The sequence below is a fragment of the Lagenorhynchus albirostris genome, chromosome 6 (assembly GCF_949774975.1).
Source record: "Lagenorhynchus albirostris chromosome 6, mLagAlb1.1, whole genome shotgun sequence".
Taxonomy (NCBI): Eukaryota; Metazoa; Chordata; class Mammalia; order Artiodactyla; family Delphinidae; genus Lagenorhynchus; species Lagenorhynchus albirostris.
The window spans coordinates 47,763,963-47,780,964 of NC_083100.1; the positions used below are offsets into that span (position 1 = coordinate 47,763,963).

General features: G+C 34.4%; 1 protein-coding gene across 1 annotated transcript in view; it reads right to left on the reverse strand.

Annotated features, from left to right (window-relative positions):
• The window catches only part of FSIP2 (fibrous sheath interacting protein 2), a 128,633-nt gene that overhangs the window by 16,509 nt on the left and 95,122 nt on the right, over nucleotides 1-17,002 (reverse strand). Inside the window, 4 exon segments of the mRNA XM_060151394.1 lie at nucleotides 1,399-1,499; nucleotides 3,033-3,533; nucleotides 6,059-14,980; nucleotides 14,982-15,532. Of these exon segments, the coding sequence (XP_060007377.1) occupies nucleotides 1,399-1,499; nucleotides 3,033-3,533; nucleotides 6,059-14,980; nucleotides 14,982-15,532 (10,075 nt within the window).

Genomic DNA, 17,002 nt, shown 5'->3' on the forward strand with positions numbered 1-17,002 from the left:
CATCCATCTACTGACTTCAGTGGCTTCTAGGCTTAGACCCAAACAATGCCAGCATTCCCAATTTGAGCTCCTATTCAGGTGAGACAGAAAACATTCCCTCAGGCAGCCCACAGATAGGCCCAAACATTACAAACAAGTTCCAATCTACTCTTTCCACCTCAAGAGAGAAAACTGAGAATTGGGCCATTTCTTCCCAACTGTGCCACATTATGTTGCAGAAGGGGGTTGGGCAAAAACAAGTAAAAGTGTGTGGAATTTCCTGCCACTTTGAATGTGGCTTTTCTTTGATTGGGCATTCCCTTGGTTGCTGCAGTTATTTGACTGGTTTCCAGAGCTCCTATAAAGTTGTTTTAGCAGTGTGTAGTTGTCTATTTTTTCTTCCTACAAGAAAATAAGGGTGTGCAGTTTCTTGGTCTGCTATCTTGCTCTAAATTATCTTTTATTTGGTATTATCTGTGTCCTCTGTCTCCACTGATATAAACAATAGAGAGGTACCTGCATTACTAATTTTGTATGTTAATATAATCATTACACAGGAAAAAAGAGGCAATGATTGGTCAGGAAAATATGTCCCAAAATAGTGTCAGTGTCAAAAAGAAACAATTCCATCATGTTGAGTGGGAAAAAATTATAACCAGGTAGATTTTTCTCCTATTTATACCTATTGCTCTCCCACAATAGAAATGCTACCTCTTCTAGGTTATGAATATTCTTATAAACTTAAGAATAATTTTAGACAAGTTCTAACTGTTTTAGATAGTTATTGTTTTAGATATAGTTATTAATTAGATTTCAAGTCTACAGTGTACTTTTTCTCTCTGTCCTCTATAAATGCCATATAGTTCAGACTTTCCTCCTATAGTCATCCGAACTTGGGTTGCCTTCTCCTCATGTAAATGCTGTCCATCTTTACAGGCCCACATCAAACTCAATTGCTTTCTAGAATTCATCCCTGAATGCTTCGGCTTACACTGCTCCCTCTCTTATTTGGATTCTTCTTAGAGGCAGTTATACACACTGGAACATTTTGTTACTTAAAGAGAGTTGAGCAGGAACCCTTTGGGCTGAAAGGCACTGGGTCACAATAGAATCTGCTCTATCTTCCAGGTAAGAAAAACAAAAAACAAAACCAAAACACACTAGCAAATTCTTCATCCAAGACACTGCTATACTAGGAAGAACATAGAGGCCAAGTAACTAGAAATGGGGAATCAGATAGAAAGGAGAGGGTTTAGGGAATGTCCACAGTAGGGAGCCAAGGGAGAAAAGGATAAGGAGTGAGGGAAGGTCTAGGGCTGAATACTTGCCCAATCGTAGTTTTACCAGAGACCTCATTCTTCCCATAAGCATTACTTTCATCTCATATTTCTATTTTTATATTGCTTTAATCTCATGTACCCAGCAGATGAAATCAGGTCTTCTTGGTTGTATGAAGATGAACTCATAATTCTGTGTATGAAGTAATGTGTCGGCTCAGAAATATGGTTTCTTTCTTCTTTCTGGAAAAGTGCAAACCATATGTTATATAAAGTAGCATTTGATATGCACTTTCTCATATACTTGGCATATTCTGCCCTCTAATCTACAATATTATTAGAAAAAGTTTCAGAGATTACATTAAAAATGGATGAACACTAATTCTAATTAAAATGTCTCTTTCCAATAATTCTTTGGAAATGGCTAGTAAAGATGATCTATATTATAATATTGAAGTCTGAATAAACATTAAAGATTAACCTAGCACAAACTTTGAAGAATATAGTTTTCCATTTCTGTACTTTACAAATATTTTAATGAAAACTTAGTTCAAAAAGAAAAAAAACAGATATATATATAATTCTGGTCAGTTCAGAAGCTTGTCAAGTCAGTCATCTTAACCGTACTCTGATCTGTTTGTTGGGAAGTCATGTGTGATTTTATGGCTATAACTTTTGTAAGAATACCTTAATTGTTATGTCTATTAGAATCTTGAAAAAACAGACTACTATTATTGGGATTATTGTATATGAACAATAATCCATTATATGAAATCCATTTTGACTTTTGGTATTGTTATAACAATTCTTTAGTTATCTATGAAGCCAGGATTTCTGACTATGAGGCTCAAGAAAACTATTCTGCAGACTGCATTTGGTCATGTAATCACACATAGATTCCCAACAAATAGGTCAGAGTATGTGTTAAAATGATTTACCTGGGAAACTTCTGAACTGAAGAGTTGTATCTCTGTTCTTTTTCTCTGGCTCATCTCAGCTTTTGTGTTAACCTAGGAATAATGTCAAATGGATAATCAATAGAATTGTCTCACCAGGAAATCCTGTACCATATACACTTTTCCAAGACATGTTTTGGTATGGATTTTTGGACAGGAACCACCCAAAGGGTCACTGAAGTCTAGACCATTATGTTATGTGAGGGGTATGGTATTAGGGACAAGAGCTGTTCCCCATGACGAGAATGCAGTTTATGGGCTGATTGCAAGGGTGATATTTAAAATATTTTGATTAACTTAACTTTGGGAAAGTTGGCTAACTTGTAAGGAAAAAGTTGGCTATGTAACTGCCCAAAAGATATATATCTATTAAAGTGAGAGTCAAGATTCAAACTCAGACAATCTGAATTTGTGTGGATTCTTTTTTACCTCTTCCTACCTTGGCCTATTTTCTGGTCCCACCCTACCTGCTCAAAAGGTATTTGTCAGCCAAAATACAAAAGGGCTGGAATCTATTAAAAGATGGATGTAAATAATTAGCTTGCATTTCTCTTAAATAGCTTCCATTTTCTGTTATCCCTGGACTTCTAGCTAATATATGTCTCTTTCCATTACCTGCTTTCCCTCAATTCTGTTTTATGGCTTCATCTGTTAGTTATTTCTCTCATACTGTAAATGTTGCCAGACTAAGGAAGAGACTATCTGGAACCATTTTAGTATTTTTTTCTGCCCAATTAAGGTACATTCTTGGACAGAATTTCTGAAGATCTCTACTCTTTCCATAGATATCTGGTTATTGACAGTCATATTTCTCACTCACCTTCCTCTGTGGCTTTTCCTCCCAAATAGAATCTGTTTCAGTCAAGGTTCTTGAGCAGGTGGCCATGTCAAGTTTAGCAAGAGTTCTTTTAACTTGTCCCTCCTTCGGTTCTATTACATGATTTGAGGTTGCTTCAGTATTTTCAACATTTGCATTGGATGTGAGCTGACAACATTTGCTTAATGAAAAATTCTTTTTCAGGCTACTTGTGCTTCGTGTTGGCTTGGGAGAAACAACTTTGGTTTCTATTGGCTTTGTGGCTTCTTTCACTTGATCTTCAACTTTTTCTCCTAAGTGTTCTTCTTGTACAATCTCTCTTAAAACAACTTCATTTTCATCAGACATTAGTTCCTCTTCTATGGTACTTTCTGAAACTTCTTGATCAATATCATGAGCTACTAACCGAAGGATAAGTTCTTTTTTGTTCTGAACATCTTTTAAAAGCTCCACCTTGGTGATATCAGGCTTCCTTATATTCTGAAATGAATTTCTGCAAACAGCCTGGAATTGAAGGTATAATGAATATCAAAAACAAATGCCTCAATCACTTTTCCTATGATTCTATTATAATACAGCTATTTTAGTATGATTTCTAGTTTCATTGTTAAAGTAGTATTATCTTAAGATGCCATGCTTACATTAGCAATATTTTAAAAAAGAAACATGAAAATTGTAAGAAATATTTGTTGGTATCATTTCTTTTACCTTCAGAGGTTATTTTATTAATCTACCATAATTTACTTCAGAGTTTAAAGGAAGGACTAAAGGAAGGACTTTTTCTTCTTTTTTTGGTTAAACTTTATATTTTGTTGCATCATATTTACTTCTTTGTTTTTTGGTTACTTTGAAAGTTTGTGACAGAAGTAGACATGATAATATATTTTTCTAAAATTGTAGATGGGTTATCATAGAGAAATTGAAATGTACATATTTTCAACAAGAAAGCAAGGTATTATCTGATCTTGACTTTTAAAAATGATGAATAACCAAGATTGTGAAGGTCTTTGACTCTTTAATCCCTATCATTCCACCCCTGATCCTTTGGATATATTTTCCAAAAGAATCTTGAAAATATAAATCTTCATTTTTTTTTCACCTCCCTAGTCAAATCTCACTTTCCATTTTCAATGTCTTAAGACAGATAAAAGACAGTTACAATTAAATAATAGAACTTCCGCATTTCAGTAGCCTTTGATGATGCCACAGAACCTCCAAATTGTTTTGAGTTAATAATTCTAGACTTCAACATCCCTGTGTAACACTTTAAGCCAGTTTTTTCAGATATTGGTGTCCTAAAAGAATATCTTCTGTGGAAAAAAAATATAGAAACAGCTTCCTTAAGAATTTAAAACCAATAAGTTTTGATTTTCTGTGTTAGTGGAGGGGACCAGTGGTTTACAAAATCCAAAATCTTTCTATATGGCTTTGGAATTTGTGACTATATATGGTTTTCATATGTACATGCCTAGTGTGTTGGGAACTTATGGTATCTCAAAACAGAAAATAAAGCCCTTGGGTGAGGCCAACAAGTGTCTAGATTCGCTGATCTAATCTAATGTTCTTTGGTTTCTTCTCTGGTCCCTATGCAGGAGATTGATACTCAGATTGGTACAAATCGTATGTCGTATCAGAGTTGTCTAGGTCTGCTTCTTTGTGTTTTATTTTGAGGATGGATTTTCTTCCCCTTAAGAGGACAGCAGTAATTATTTTGGTTTAAATATTCCCATCCTGCTTTCCTGTGGTCTATAAATGACTTAATGAAAGAGAACTGGTAAATACGAGTAAGATTTGTGACAGAAAATTCTACAGATAATTAAAAACTGCTTTTGACTAATGTTATTCTATAGTCTGTTCAACAGATTTTACTCCTAAGGGGTTACTTATGTATGAATGAAGACTACCAAATAATATGCTAATGCAAACAATGAGAATCCATGTGGAAGGATAAATTTTAGAGTTTGAAAGGACTGTCATCTGGTTCAAAAAATTTAGGGAAAAGAAGATTAAATTAGTATGTTAGCCCATAATAATCTCAGTATTTGAGTATGAAAACACAAAGTGCCAATTAACATATTTAACGGCCCTGAGACCTAGTTCAATGGGTTGCAGGATAGTGCTGGAGAAAATTTACTTCAAGTTTATGCTCCAGCGAGAATGGTTCTATAAAACTTTGCTCATTGTCCAGGCCACAGACTGTACCCCTAAGCACACTCAGTCCTCTTATGAGTGAATACCATGAGTAGAAGAGGCTCTGATAAAAATCAAAATGTGTAGTAGATCAGTGTAACTATTGGCTAGACCACCCTTTGACCTCAGTGGTATAGTTTCCTTGTAACAAGGACATCATTTTGTCATTTTAAAGTCTCAATTAGTTTAATATATTTGGGGCCTAAGTATGGAGCTGCAGGGCAGAGCTAGGGACTAAAGCATGAGGAAACAGGTTCATAAATATGGCAGCATTAAAGCAGCTAAATCTAGAACAAGGATAGAAGAAGAAAGAAACTTGCCACTTCTTGAGAGTATAGAAGAACTTGAGGAAGGCTAATATAATTAAAGTGAAATAATAAGAAACAAGTATAACCTAAGAGTTTATAGAGCAGTAGTAATCAGAGTAGTCTGATATGTGTTGATGAATGTTGTTAAAAGTAAAAAGAGTAGTATTACTCCTATAGAGCCTTAGGTTTGAGAAATGTATTTTAGATAGTTTTTATCATTATAATTTCAGTCAGCCTGATTTTACTGTTAAGGGTAAAATTTCCCTATATTCCCATTATTTTTTTAAAGCCAGTTTAAACTTATTGTCTTAGGAAAACTAGCCTGAGACCTTTAGAGTGAGCCACAGAGCTGATATGGCAAGTCCCAGTAAGTCATATAACTATACGAATGAACTTGTGCAACCAATTTTCCTATTGGGCTAGGCAATAACAACAACAACAAAAAAATACATTCCCATATACCTATTTGAGGAAGGGAATCACAGAACAACCATGGCTCACTTTTTTTTTTTCTATTTCTTTTTCACTTACCTCAAAGGGTTTTACATCGAGTCGTCCCATCTTATTCAATGAGGTACGTCTTTCTCTTTTTAACTGTCCTACAGTAGATGTGTCTGAGGAATAACTTCTTCTACTTATTGATGCTCTTCTCAGTTCTGCTATGTTATGTCCAGTGTTTTTAAAACATTCCACCTTAAGTTTCTCAAGAGGTTGAGTTTTTACAGAAATTACTGCTAAATGTTCTGAGATAATGTTTGGATCTATTTTGAGTGGTTTATTCCCAACATGTGGAACTATTTTAATTGTAGAGTCCTCTACAATTGAATCTTTATTTGGCTCTTCTTTATCTAAGTCAGGGATCACTTTAGCATGCTCTTGTGCCTTTTGAACAATTCTGTTAATGTCTAGATCTCCTAAGAGACCAGCATTTGAATTCTTTGGACTAACGATATCTAAGGGAAAATTTGAAACTTCATTAATAATTAAACTGGCCACTTTTTTAGGGAAAACTCCATTTGTACTTTTTATATCATAATAAAGATCTTTATGGGTTCTCGGTTGTTGTAGTACATTACTATAAATAGAATCAATAACCTGAGAAATCATTTCTATACTTTCTGGATTTAAAAAGTGTTCTTCAGAATCAGCAGCAACAAGATTAATATTACTCTTAGAAATTTCAGCCGTCACAGATTTTGTCAGTTGAGATGCAATTTTATTTAACTCAGGCTTTGATAAGTTTTTTGCATGTTTGCTTGAGGCACTTGGCAACCTTACTATTTTAGCCAAGAACAAAGCCAATGCTTCCTCTAAAAACGTGGCATCTAACACAGAACCTTTTTTGGATGAAGACTTTTCCTGGGACTTAAATTCATTAACCATTTTGGCCACTCTTTCCATAATTTTGATAGCTTCCAGAGCTAATTCTGAACTTGGTAATTCTTCCTCTACTTGAGGTTGAAATTTAGAATTGGAAATTTCTTTCACCAATAAAAAACCTATTATATCAGAGAGGACATTACTCTTACCCATTAAATCTTTAAATATAGAAATGTGTGAGCCAGAGTGCTTTAAAATACTGGTATAAACAGAATTAACTACTTTTTCAATGGTTTCATTGTCAGCTAAAGGTACAGTAGGCAATTCCTTCGCTGGTGATACAACTTTAATCTTACTTTTGGAGATAAATTCTTGTATTGAATTTAATATTTTTGAGATAATTTTTTGAATTTCAGTTTCTAGGGATTTGGGTCTTTCATTATCTACTTTTGGAAACATAGATAAAAGCTTCGATAAAAATTTCACAGCAATTTCTTCTATTATGTTATAAGGCAGTATACGAGCATGTGATGGTTGAGGCTGGGGAACATCAGCAGTTTGGATAACATCTTTAAGAATATTTTCAACAACATTGTCAACTTCTGCACACTGATATGGAGTTAGCTCTCCAGAAAAGTAGTTCTGCAACTGATTACCAGTCACTTCTTGTAGAATTAAGTCAACCATGGTTTCTGAAAGAATTCTACATCCACTGGTTGCACAATTTTTTATAATCTCTTGTGATCCAAACTGTGACAAGAGATTATTATAGAGCGATTGAACCACTAATTGAATAATTTCATCATCATTGGGATGTAAGGATTCCACATACTGTATAATCATATCTTCATTTTTGGAGATCTCTGTTGTAACTGTACTTAATAACTTCATTTGAAAGAAATCTAGTTCTGTGAACCAGTTGCCCTCAGATGTTTCTGCTTCAGTGCTGGATACTGTTGAGAAAATTTTAGATGAAAGAGCGTAAATCACATTCTCTAAGAATTCATGAGGCAGCATGATGGTATATGGCGATGATGTTTGACATTCTTTGCTGGCTGTTCGAGCCAGCTTTTGGACCTTTTTAACAACATCCTTAGTTTCCAGAGGCAAACATGAAGGTGGAAACTCATCACACGATATCAAATTTAGCTTATATTGAAAAATTTCACTTATCACTGCACTAGTTAGTCGTCTTGCTAAATTTCCCCCATTACTCTTTATAGTCTTACAAATGGAGTCTTGAGATTTATATTCCTTCAAAATATTGCACACAGAGGAGTGAACAACTTTGTTGACCAATGTTTTATCAATTGATATTTTATCTAGGAAAAGTATCTTATTTGAAGAGGGTTTTTCAGTCATTTTATGCATATTATCCACAGTTATTTTCTTGACATTGGATGGTGCTTTATCTATATTTGATTCTTTATGCCTGGGAGGTTCTTTAGGAACTGATGACACTTTATCTACAGGTAGAAAAAACTGATTTTCCTTATCTGGCCTAAATACCTTAATTTGAGCATCTGAAAACTCCTTCAACAGTGAATCAATAAGTCTCATAGCTGTGTCATAGAGTTCAGCTTGATTTTCATCATCACTTACATTTTGGCATCTATCATATGTTTGTGTTTCTGGTGAGGAAGAAAAGACCAATTTGTTAACCGTTTCGGTGATAACATCTTCTAAAAATTTAGCAGGAAAAATTCCAGGTTCACTTTTTGGTGGGTACTGAGGACTGTCTGATTTACTAGGTTCCTTTTTAATATCCTTAACTTTTACTTTCTCTTTTTCTCTTTTTTCCCCTCTCTCTTTCTCTTTCTCCCTCTCTTTTTCTATTTCTCTTGCTTTCTCTTTTTCTTCTTTTTTCTCTTTGGCAGGGAGATTTTTGTTAATTGACAGGTATAAATCCTTTGTTGAAATGGACTGTGCAAAATCCTTGCCAACCTCTTGAACTAGAGGCAATGATATATAACTTGGCAGATTTTGTCGTTTTGAATAATCTGCTAATTCTTGAGAATGATATATTCCTAAGATATTATCATAAATATTTTCAATGACATTTTGAACACATTCATAATCTGAGCACTGTCCTTCCTTTATATCTATTTGAGCTGGAGAGTCTTTCCTTTCCTCATCGTTTGGCTTTTGGGCAACTGTTTTCTCTATTGTGGTCTTTGTATTTCTTGCTTTGGTTGTCAAAGAAGATAACTGAAAGGGCTTGTCTTCTTTTTTTAATGAATTTTCTCTTGTTTTGTCAATCTTCTTCTCAATGTCTATTGCAAAATCTGGTCCAAGTATTTCCTTTTCACATTCTGTACCATCAGTAGCTACTAGAAATTGTGTGTGTACCTCCTTACCTTGCCCCTCCTTATTTGAAAGTGATATGCTTTTCTTCTCAATTTCATTATTTTTAAGTGTTCCCTTCAAATACAGCTCCTGTTTATCTTTATTTTTCACACTAGTAGTTGGAGAAGTAACTTCTGATACATTATATTTTTGAATTGGACTTCCCATTTTATTTTCATTCTCTTTCTTTTTATTTGCCACATCTGCAGCTGACTCTGATAAAAGGTTAACCATGTTGCTTTTCATAATTCTTGTTACAGAGGTAACTATTGGATCTTGGATGTCACCTTTTTTCATTGATGTCTCCTTAGTTTTGAAACTTTTCTTTTTACTTATTGCACCTCTATCTATTTCCAAAGTATCCAACACATTTTTCTGGTCTGAGGTTAGAGATGTGTGTTTATATGATTGTTCTGGTAAAGTAAGTTGGTTCCCTTTTAAGCATCTGTTTATCTGTGTAGAGGTTTTCTGTAGAAGGTGTTTAACCCTTTGGGTGATGTTATCTGGATTTAGAAATGAATAGAAGGTGGAAGACCAGTCTCCTGAAAAAAGTGGTTGAATCTTGAAAGCAGAGATGGCCTTCTGGGCTGAAGCAGAAATCATTTCTGTAACAATGTTGTTTTTATCATCCTTCTGAATAGCATTAGATCCATACTTTCCTATGAACTGATCATACACAAAATTGGATATCTTATCAACTGTCTCTTTATCAATTGGTGGAAAAGAAAAAATTTCTTCAGCATTTGGTAGAACTTTAATTTCACTTTTCCTAAATTCTCCTATCAGAGAGTTTGCAAATTTTATAGCCAAGCTCACAATGTCTGGCTCTGGTGTTTCTTTTTTCTTAGAATCTTCAGTAATACTTGGAAGAGAGCAAAACTTGTGAACAAGGTCAACAATTACATCTTCCAAAAATGTAGCTGAATATAGAGAAGGCTGTCTCTTTTCTTTACCAGGTTTAGTATGTACAGAGACATGGTCATAATTAGATAAGTTATTGGAAGATGATTCTTCACCATGTAAAAATGGCCTCAGATGATGATCCATGATTTCCTTCATAATGAAACCAGCTATTTTACTGAGGAATGAGCCTCCTTTTTTGTCTGCATCTTTCTGGACTTCAGCTTGAAATTCAGATTTTTTCAAAATATTATTACATATAGAGTCAACCAAATTCTCAGTCACTTCTAATTGCATACTCTCTGTGTTCTCCTCTGCCCTAGCAAGACGGATCTCATGTTCAGAAATTTCTTTGATAATTTCATCAGTTAATTTTGATGCTGCATCCACAAACTCATAATCTGGTGAAACCTCTTCCTCTTGTAATTCACTTTCAGTGTCAGTTGAAGGGAAGATATGCACTAGAAGCTTGTAAATCATGTCTTCTAAAAGAGAATGTGACAGCACAGTAATACGTAATGGCAAGGCATGGCTATCTCTCATGATGACATTGAGCACATTTCTGATGATTTTATCAGCTTGAGGGGAAGAGTAGGAAGAAGATACTAATTCTCCTGAAACTAATGACTGCACCTGATAATCATAAATTTCTTCCAAAAGCAAATTAAATATTTTTCTTCCAAAACAAGCTGTGTCACTTTGTATAGCCCTATATATTTGAATCAGAGATTTATATTCATCTAATAGTTTTTCATAAATTAGGTTGACTGTTTTTTTAACCATTTCTTTATATCCTTCTGAAAAACACATATCATCATCAAAGTTATCTGAAACTAAAATCTCCGATGTGGTGAACTCCAGAACAATTGATTTCACTAATGTTGTAACAATGCCAGTAATTTTGTCTTTAACTATATCTGGATTTTCAGCAGCCAAGACATTATGTGAGAATGCATAAAGAAGTTTACATAAAAGTTCAGAAATTACTTCCTCCAAAAAGACAGCTGAATTCACAATTAAAGACAACTCTTTTTGTTTAGGATCTACTACTTTCTGTTTGTAAGTTTGATCAACTGCGGCTGAAAGGAGAGTTTTATCTCCAGATAAAAATAACTGAAGATGATGGTTAAAGATTTCTTTTATTATAAAACTTGCTATTTTTGAAACAGGTATATTACTTATATTTTTTTTATCTTTTGTAAGAGACTGGTATATATTTGAATAGGAAAGATCAGCATAAATGGAATCAACCATGGATTGGATATCTTTTTCTGAAATCATACTATGTTTTTCATTCCCATGTTTAATAATACATATTGAATGTTTTGAAATTATTGACATGATTTCATTTATCAGTTTTATTACTGTATTACTTAAGTCTGATTGAGAAGTATTTGGGTGTTCTGTACTGGAGGCCAATGGACTCATCTGAGATATAAGCTGAGACACAATTTTTTCCAAATGAGTATGTGATAACATAGTAGTATATATTGTTGAAGCCTGTCTTTGGAATCTTGATTTAGTAATGTCACATTGAACTTTCTTTATCAAAATATCAGTACTAAGTTTGGATTGTGATCCAAATGGAAACTTTTCTATAAGATTTGTATGAATTTGGAAATCAAAGGTTTCGGCTAGGATGGTTTTAGTTATCCTTGCAGCCAGTGTCTTTGTGTCATTTAGAAAATCTTTATCAGGCATCATATCCATTTCATATTCTTGCACAACTTTGCTGTACACCATGTCAATAATGTTTTTGACTACATCTCTCTCCACTGGAGGCAAACATAAATTTTCCTCAGCATTCTCTAAAATGCTAACTTGGGCTTTTGAGAATTCCTCTGTTATGAACTGTATGAGTTTTTCAGCTTTATCAAACAGTTCATCTTCTGAATCTGTTACTGATTTTGTTTGTACAATGCCTAACACCCTGTGGAATATCTTGCCTAAAACCCCAGAAATCACATCTTCCAAAAAAGTTGAGGAATAAACACTGGCATAAAACCACTGCCTTTTCTCATCACCAAAATATGTATATGATGAAGAAGGTAATGACTTTCTGTTTACAAATGGCTGAAGATGTTGTTGACAGATATGTTTAATGATAAAACCTGCTATTCTGTCAATAAAAACATCATTACTGCTTGTGATATTTTGCTCAACTGATTCTTGAGACTCAGAGTTTGAAATATTTTTGAATACTGAGTCCACAAGATGCTGAACACTGTCTTCTGAATAAACAAACTTGGTTTCTTCATCTCTTGAACATCGAATGTCATGTTGGGAAATTTTCATCCTAATATCACTGATTATATTTGAAGCAATTTCATTGAAATTAACTTTTGATCTATCTTTTGGAGTTTCTCTGTTTGCAACAATGCTAGATGCAGAAGGGAAAATTCTAGATAATAGTATTCTGATCATGTCTTCTAAAAATGTATATGGCAGCAAGGTGTTATATGGAGATAAACTCTGACTTGGCTTGGTAGACCTACTGATGTTACTAAGAACATCTTGAATGATATTCTCAGTTGTTGAAATAAAATATGAAGATGGCAAATCCCCAGAAAACAGTGGATGAAGAAGGTAATCTGAAATAGCTGCTACAACTAAGTTGGTAATTTTTTCCACAAAAATATCTCTGTCTTCAGACTCTTTATCAACCTCAGGGTCTAATCCATGCTGTTTTAAAACATTTCTATAAACTGAGGTGACGAGTTCATCCACAATATCTGTATCTACAGAGGGGTAAGACTGTTCTTTGTCATTATATAGAATGTGAACTTTAGCTTTGTCAAAATGGTTATTTACTGAGTTTACTATTTTTTGGGTCATGTTTTCCAGCTCAATTTCAGTGTTATGCTTTGGACTGAAAATTTTTGATAAAAGTCTGGCAACAATTTCCCCTACAAATGTCTTAGGGTAAATACCTGAGGGTGATGGTGTCTGGGGTCTGTGTGACTCTATGACTTCACTGAGAACCTGTTTAACCGTATTCGATATTGTATCCGATGGAGTCTTTGGACGAGGTAAACCTTCTCCACACAAAAATGGTTGAAGATGATTTTCAATAATCTCTTGGATAATAAAACTGGCTATTTGGTCAACCATAATTGGGCTTCTGCTGACTATACTTTTCTGTATTGAAAGAAGAGAGTCAGATGTTTGCATAATATTTCTATAAACAGAATCCACCATCTTCTGGAGGTTTTTTCCTGTACATAGATATTGATTATCATATATAGTGAACCAAATTTTATGTTTTGAAATGGCTGATATAACCTTATTTATTATACAGGTTGATATTTCATTAAAATCTGAACTCATGAAATATTTTTTTCCCAAAGAGGACGCTTTACTGGGTGGAGGAATGAGTTGAGATAAAAGTCTTCTGATGATATCTTCTAAAAATGAGTGTGATAACATGGTGCTATAGCCCGCTGAAGACCTAGCTTGGGAAGTAAATTCTCTCAGGTTGTTTTGAAGTTTCTGTAATATAATTTCAGCATTGAGAGGGTAGTATGAATTATGTAAGAGCTTTCCCCTGAAGCAAGATGGGAGTTGGTAGTCCAAAATCTCTAACAATATGCTATTCGTTATTTGTTCTGCTATTGAAGTACTGTCACATGCCAGATTACCACCACAGGTCATTTTCAACTTATATTGCTGTAAAACATCATCATAAACGGAGTCAACAATCCTACTAAAAGTTTCTTTATGGATTGGTGGAAAACACAGTCTTTCTTCAGAATTCCGTAAAACAGTGACCCTTGCCTTATTAAACTCATTCACTACACTGTTGATAAATAATGCATTCATCTCATTGAGCTGGGCTTCAGTGATGTTTTCATTTTTGCCCCACAGTGAAATAGAGAGGTTAAAAAACAGTTCTGAAATTATGTCCTCTAAAAATGTGGCTGAATAAACACCCGTATTCATATCTCCTGGATATAGCTTATTATGGATGGCTATTGTATCCATATCCTTTGTTCCCTGTCTTTTAAGAGGTGACACATTAGCAAAATTTGCTGAATACTTCTTGCCAAATGGTGCTTGTATTTTGGAGTTAACTACACTGAGATTATTCAGGGGTCCTGTCAAAGCATTGCCATCATAACTCGTGAGTCCTAAAGAACCTTTACCTTGTCCTAATTCTGTTAACTCTGGCCTTTTTGTCTTTATGAAACTAGACTGTATTTCTCTCGTTCCATACTTCAAATGCTTGTTTGCAAAAGGTGGACTTTGGGGCAGTTGTATACTGTGACATAATTTATCCATCAATGATTTAACCAAGCTGTGGGAAAGAACAGTAAGAATAGAGTCTGATGACAGTAAATCTTGATCCATTTCTGCCAGATTTTCCAAAACGTCTGACATATAATCCCCTTGAAATTGTTCACAGTCCATCGTTCTCTTACAACAACCAAATTCTTCACCTTGTACACTTTGAAGTATTTTTAAAAGTTGACATTCTTCTGCTGATATCTCTTCAGAAAGAGGGCTATTATCAAGAAAGACAGAGTTTGTGCATTTTTCTAAAAGTGTTCTAATAAGTTTCTCACACACAACATTGAGAAGAAAAACTGATTTGGGGGTGAGCCCTAAGTTATTTCCAAGTATGTTATTACATTGCCGATCATTTGATGATGAAAAAAATATTGCTTTTTTATCAGCATCCATAGCCTCATCTGGCTGTTCATCTGGTAAAAATAAATCCAAAACAATACTGAAAACTTTGTTGACTACTTCTTTGGATTCATGAGGTTTTAGGCTACCAGCCAGACTATCTAACTTATGGGCCAGATAACTTAATTTATTTTTTTGAATGATATGATCAGTTTTGTGAGTAGATAATTCCCAGTCTCTGGAAGCTTTCTGTCTTTGCATGGTATTTTTTTTTGTTGCAAATGGGCACACTGTTGCTTCTAAGCATGGAAAATAGTCTATTTCTTCCACTGTTTTCCAGGTGATGATTTAACCCTATTTCTTTGGACAGTACATGTATCACACCTATTAAGAGATCCTGAAAGAGATCATCAAAGTCAGCAGGAGCTACTCCTGGGCAGCAAATGTACTTTCTTTTTAACGAAGACATTTGCTGTGCAATGTCAATCTCTATGATGTTACTATTTAAAAGGATTTCAGCAATGATTTCAGAAATACTTAAAGCAAGTTCTCCAACAGAAATTGACCTACTCTCAAACACTTGAGAATCAATTGAAATAATTGTGTTAAATGCTGCATGGGAAGCTTTCTCCTTTTCTCTGCTATCTGTGGTGCTATCAGAAATGCTTGAAATTAAATGACAAATGACGGACTCAGTGAGATGTTCACAAAATTGATAAAGAGAATAATCATTGTATATGCTTCTTAGAGGCTGTTTTGATTCATATTTTTTTCTTGACGGTGTGGAAACAATAGACACCTCCTCACTGGAAACTTAAAAAAGAAAACATTACCATTTTAGCACGCATTAAGGGACATATGGAAAATTCTATATATTGGTAGTTATTTACATATGAATTTCACCTTTGGAACACCTCACTAAAGAAAAAGAAAAATCTAGTCAAGAAAGATATTGGGTTTTCTTCAGATACTTATTTTCCCACCTGTGGAATCTTAGTTTTAGCCATAAAGTTGAGAAAATAACCCTAAAGAATTCAAATCTCTAAGTCTAGTGCTGATACCTGTCTTGCTTAGATGGGTGAAGGTGCTCAAAGAAGCTGGAAATCCTGGGGCAGAGAAATGATTTCCAAGTGTGATGTTACATCTTAACATGTCTGCAGTGATCTCTAGAGACTTCATATAATTATTTAAAAAATATTTTTAGTCAAACATATGTATTACTTTTAGGAAACTAAAGAGTTGTGTTGCAATAACAACTTGACTGAAATAAAAGAGTGCTCACTTCAGAAAGGTTAGGGATGGACTGTAACATCAGCAGTACTTTAACCCCTAGATTAGTTTGTTACAAAGATGATGGGCCAACCCAACCAGGCACAGGACTGTATTCTGCTATTCAACAGAGTACTGCAAATCATATACCTACTTGGTATGGCCAATTTCTTGGAGTGGCAGCCAGAGCTACATACTATTTTTTTCACAAAACTACCTCAGAATGTAATAACCTATTATACCTCTGCATGTGGAATCAGGCAAGACTCAGTGGAGAGGGGAGGCTTTAAGCTGAACTTTGACAGCTAGACAGGTTTTGGCCATGTTGAGATGAAGGGAGGGAGGAAAGAGTGCTCCACGTGGAAGGAACATGAGTGAAATCGCTGGAAGGCCCTGGACATGTCTGGGAATAGAGAAGATATATGATAGAAAGAGCCAAATACCAGTGGGAGGGAATCATGGATCTTCTCTTGTTTGCTTTTTCTTATTCTCTAAGTTCAATTAGGCTATGCTTAAAGAAATTCTACTTATAAGCTTGCAGTTGCAGACACACAACTGTCCACCTTGAAATCATACCAGTTTTAAGTATAGGAAATGGCCTCATGGTGCAGGTAGGTAGGACTGATAGTATGTGTTCTGCAATTTGAATGATGGGCAAGTGACGTATCTGGACTGGTAACGTAGCAACTAATTATTGGCAACTAGAATTACTGATCCAGTTCAAAGCTATAATAGATTATTAGATTGAATGTTATGAACTTTCCAATAATAAATTTTCACATATGAAAGTAGCTATCACATATGGTTCAACCTCTAGCATATACAGATAAGCCTTTTTAAAAAGGGAATGAAAATATATTTTTAAATATATGTTTAGAGTATTATACCTAAAAGGAATTTAATAACACTGGAATATAAGCAAAATAAGATGTTTAACACAACTGTTCTTATACACTGTGACTAATAATAGCAACGACTTCAACTGTACACATTAAAGTTGAATCACAACCTTCA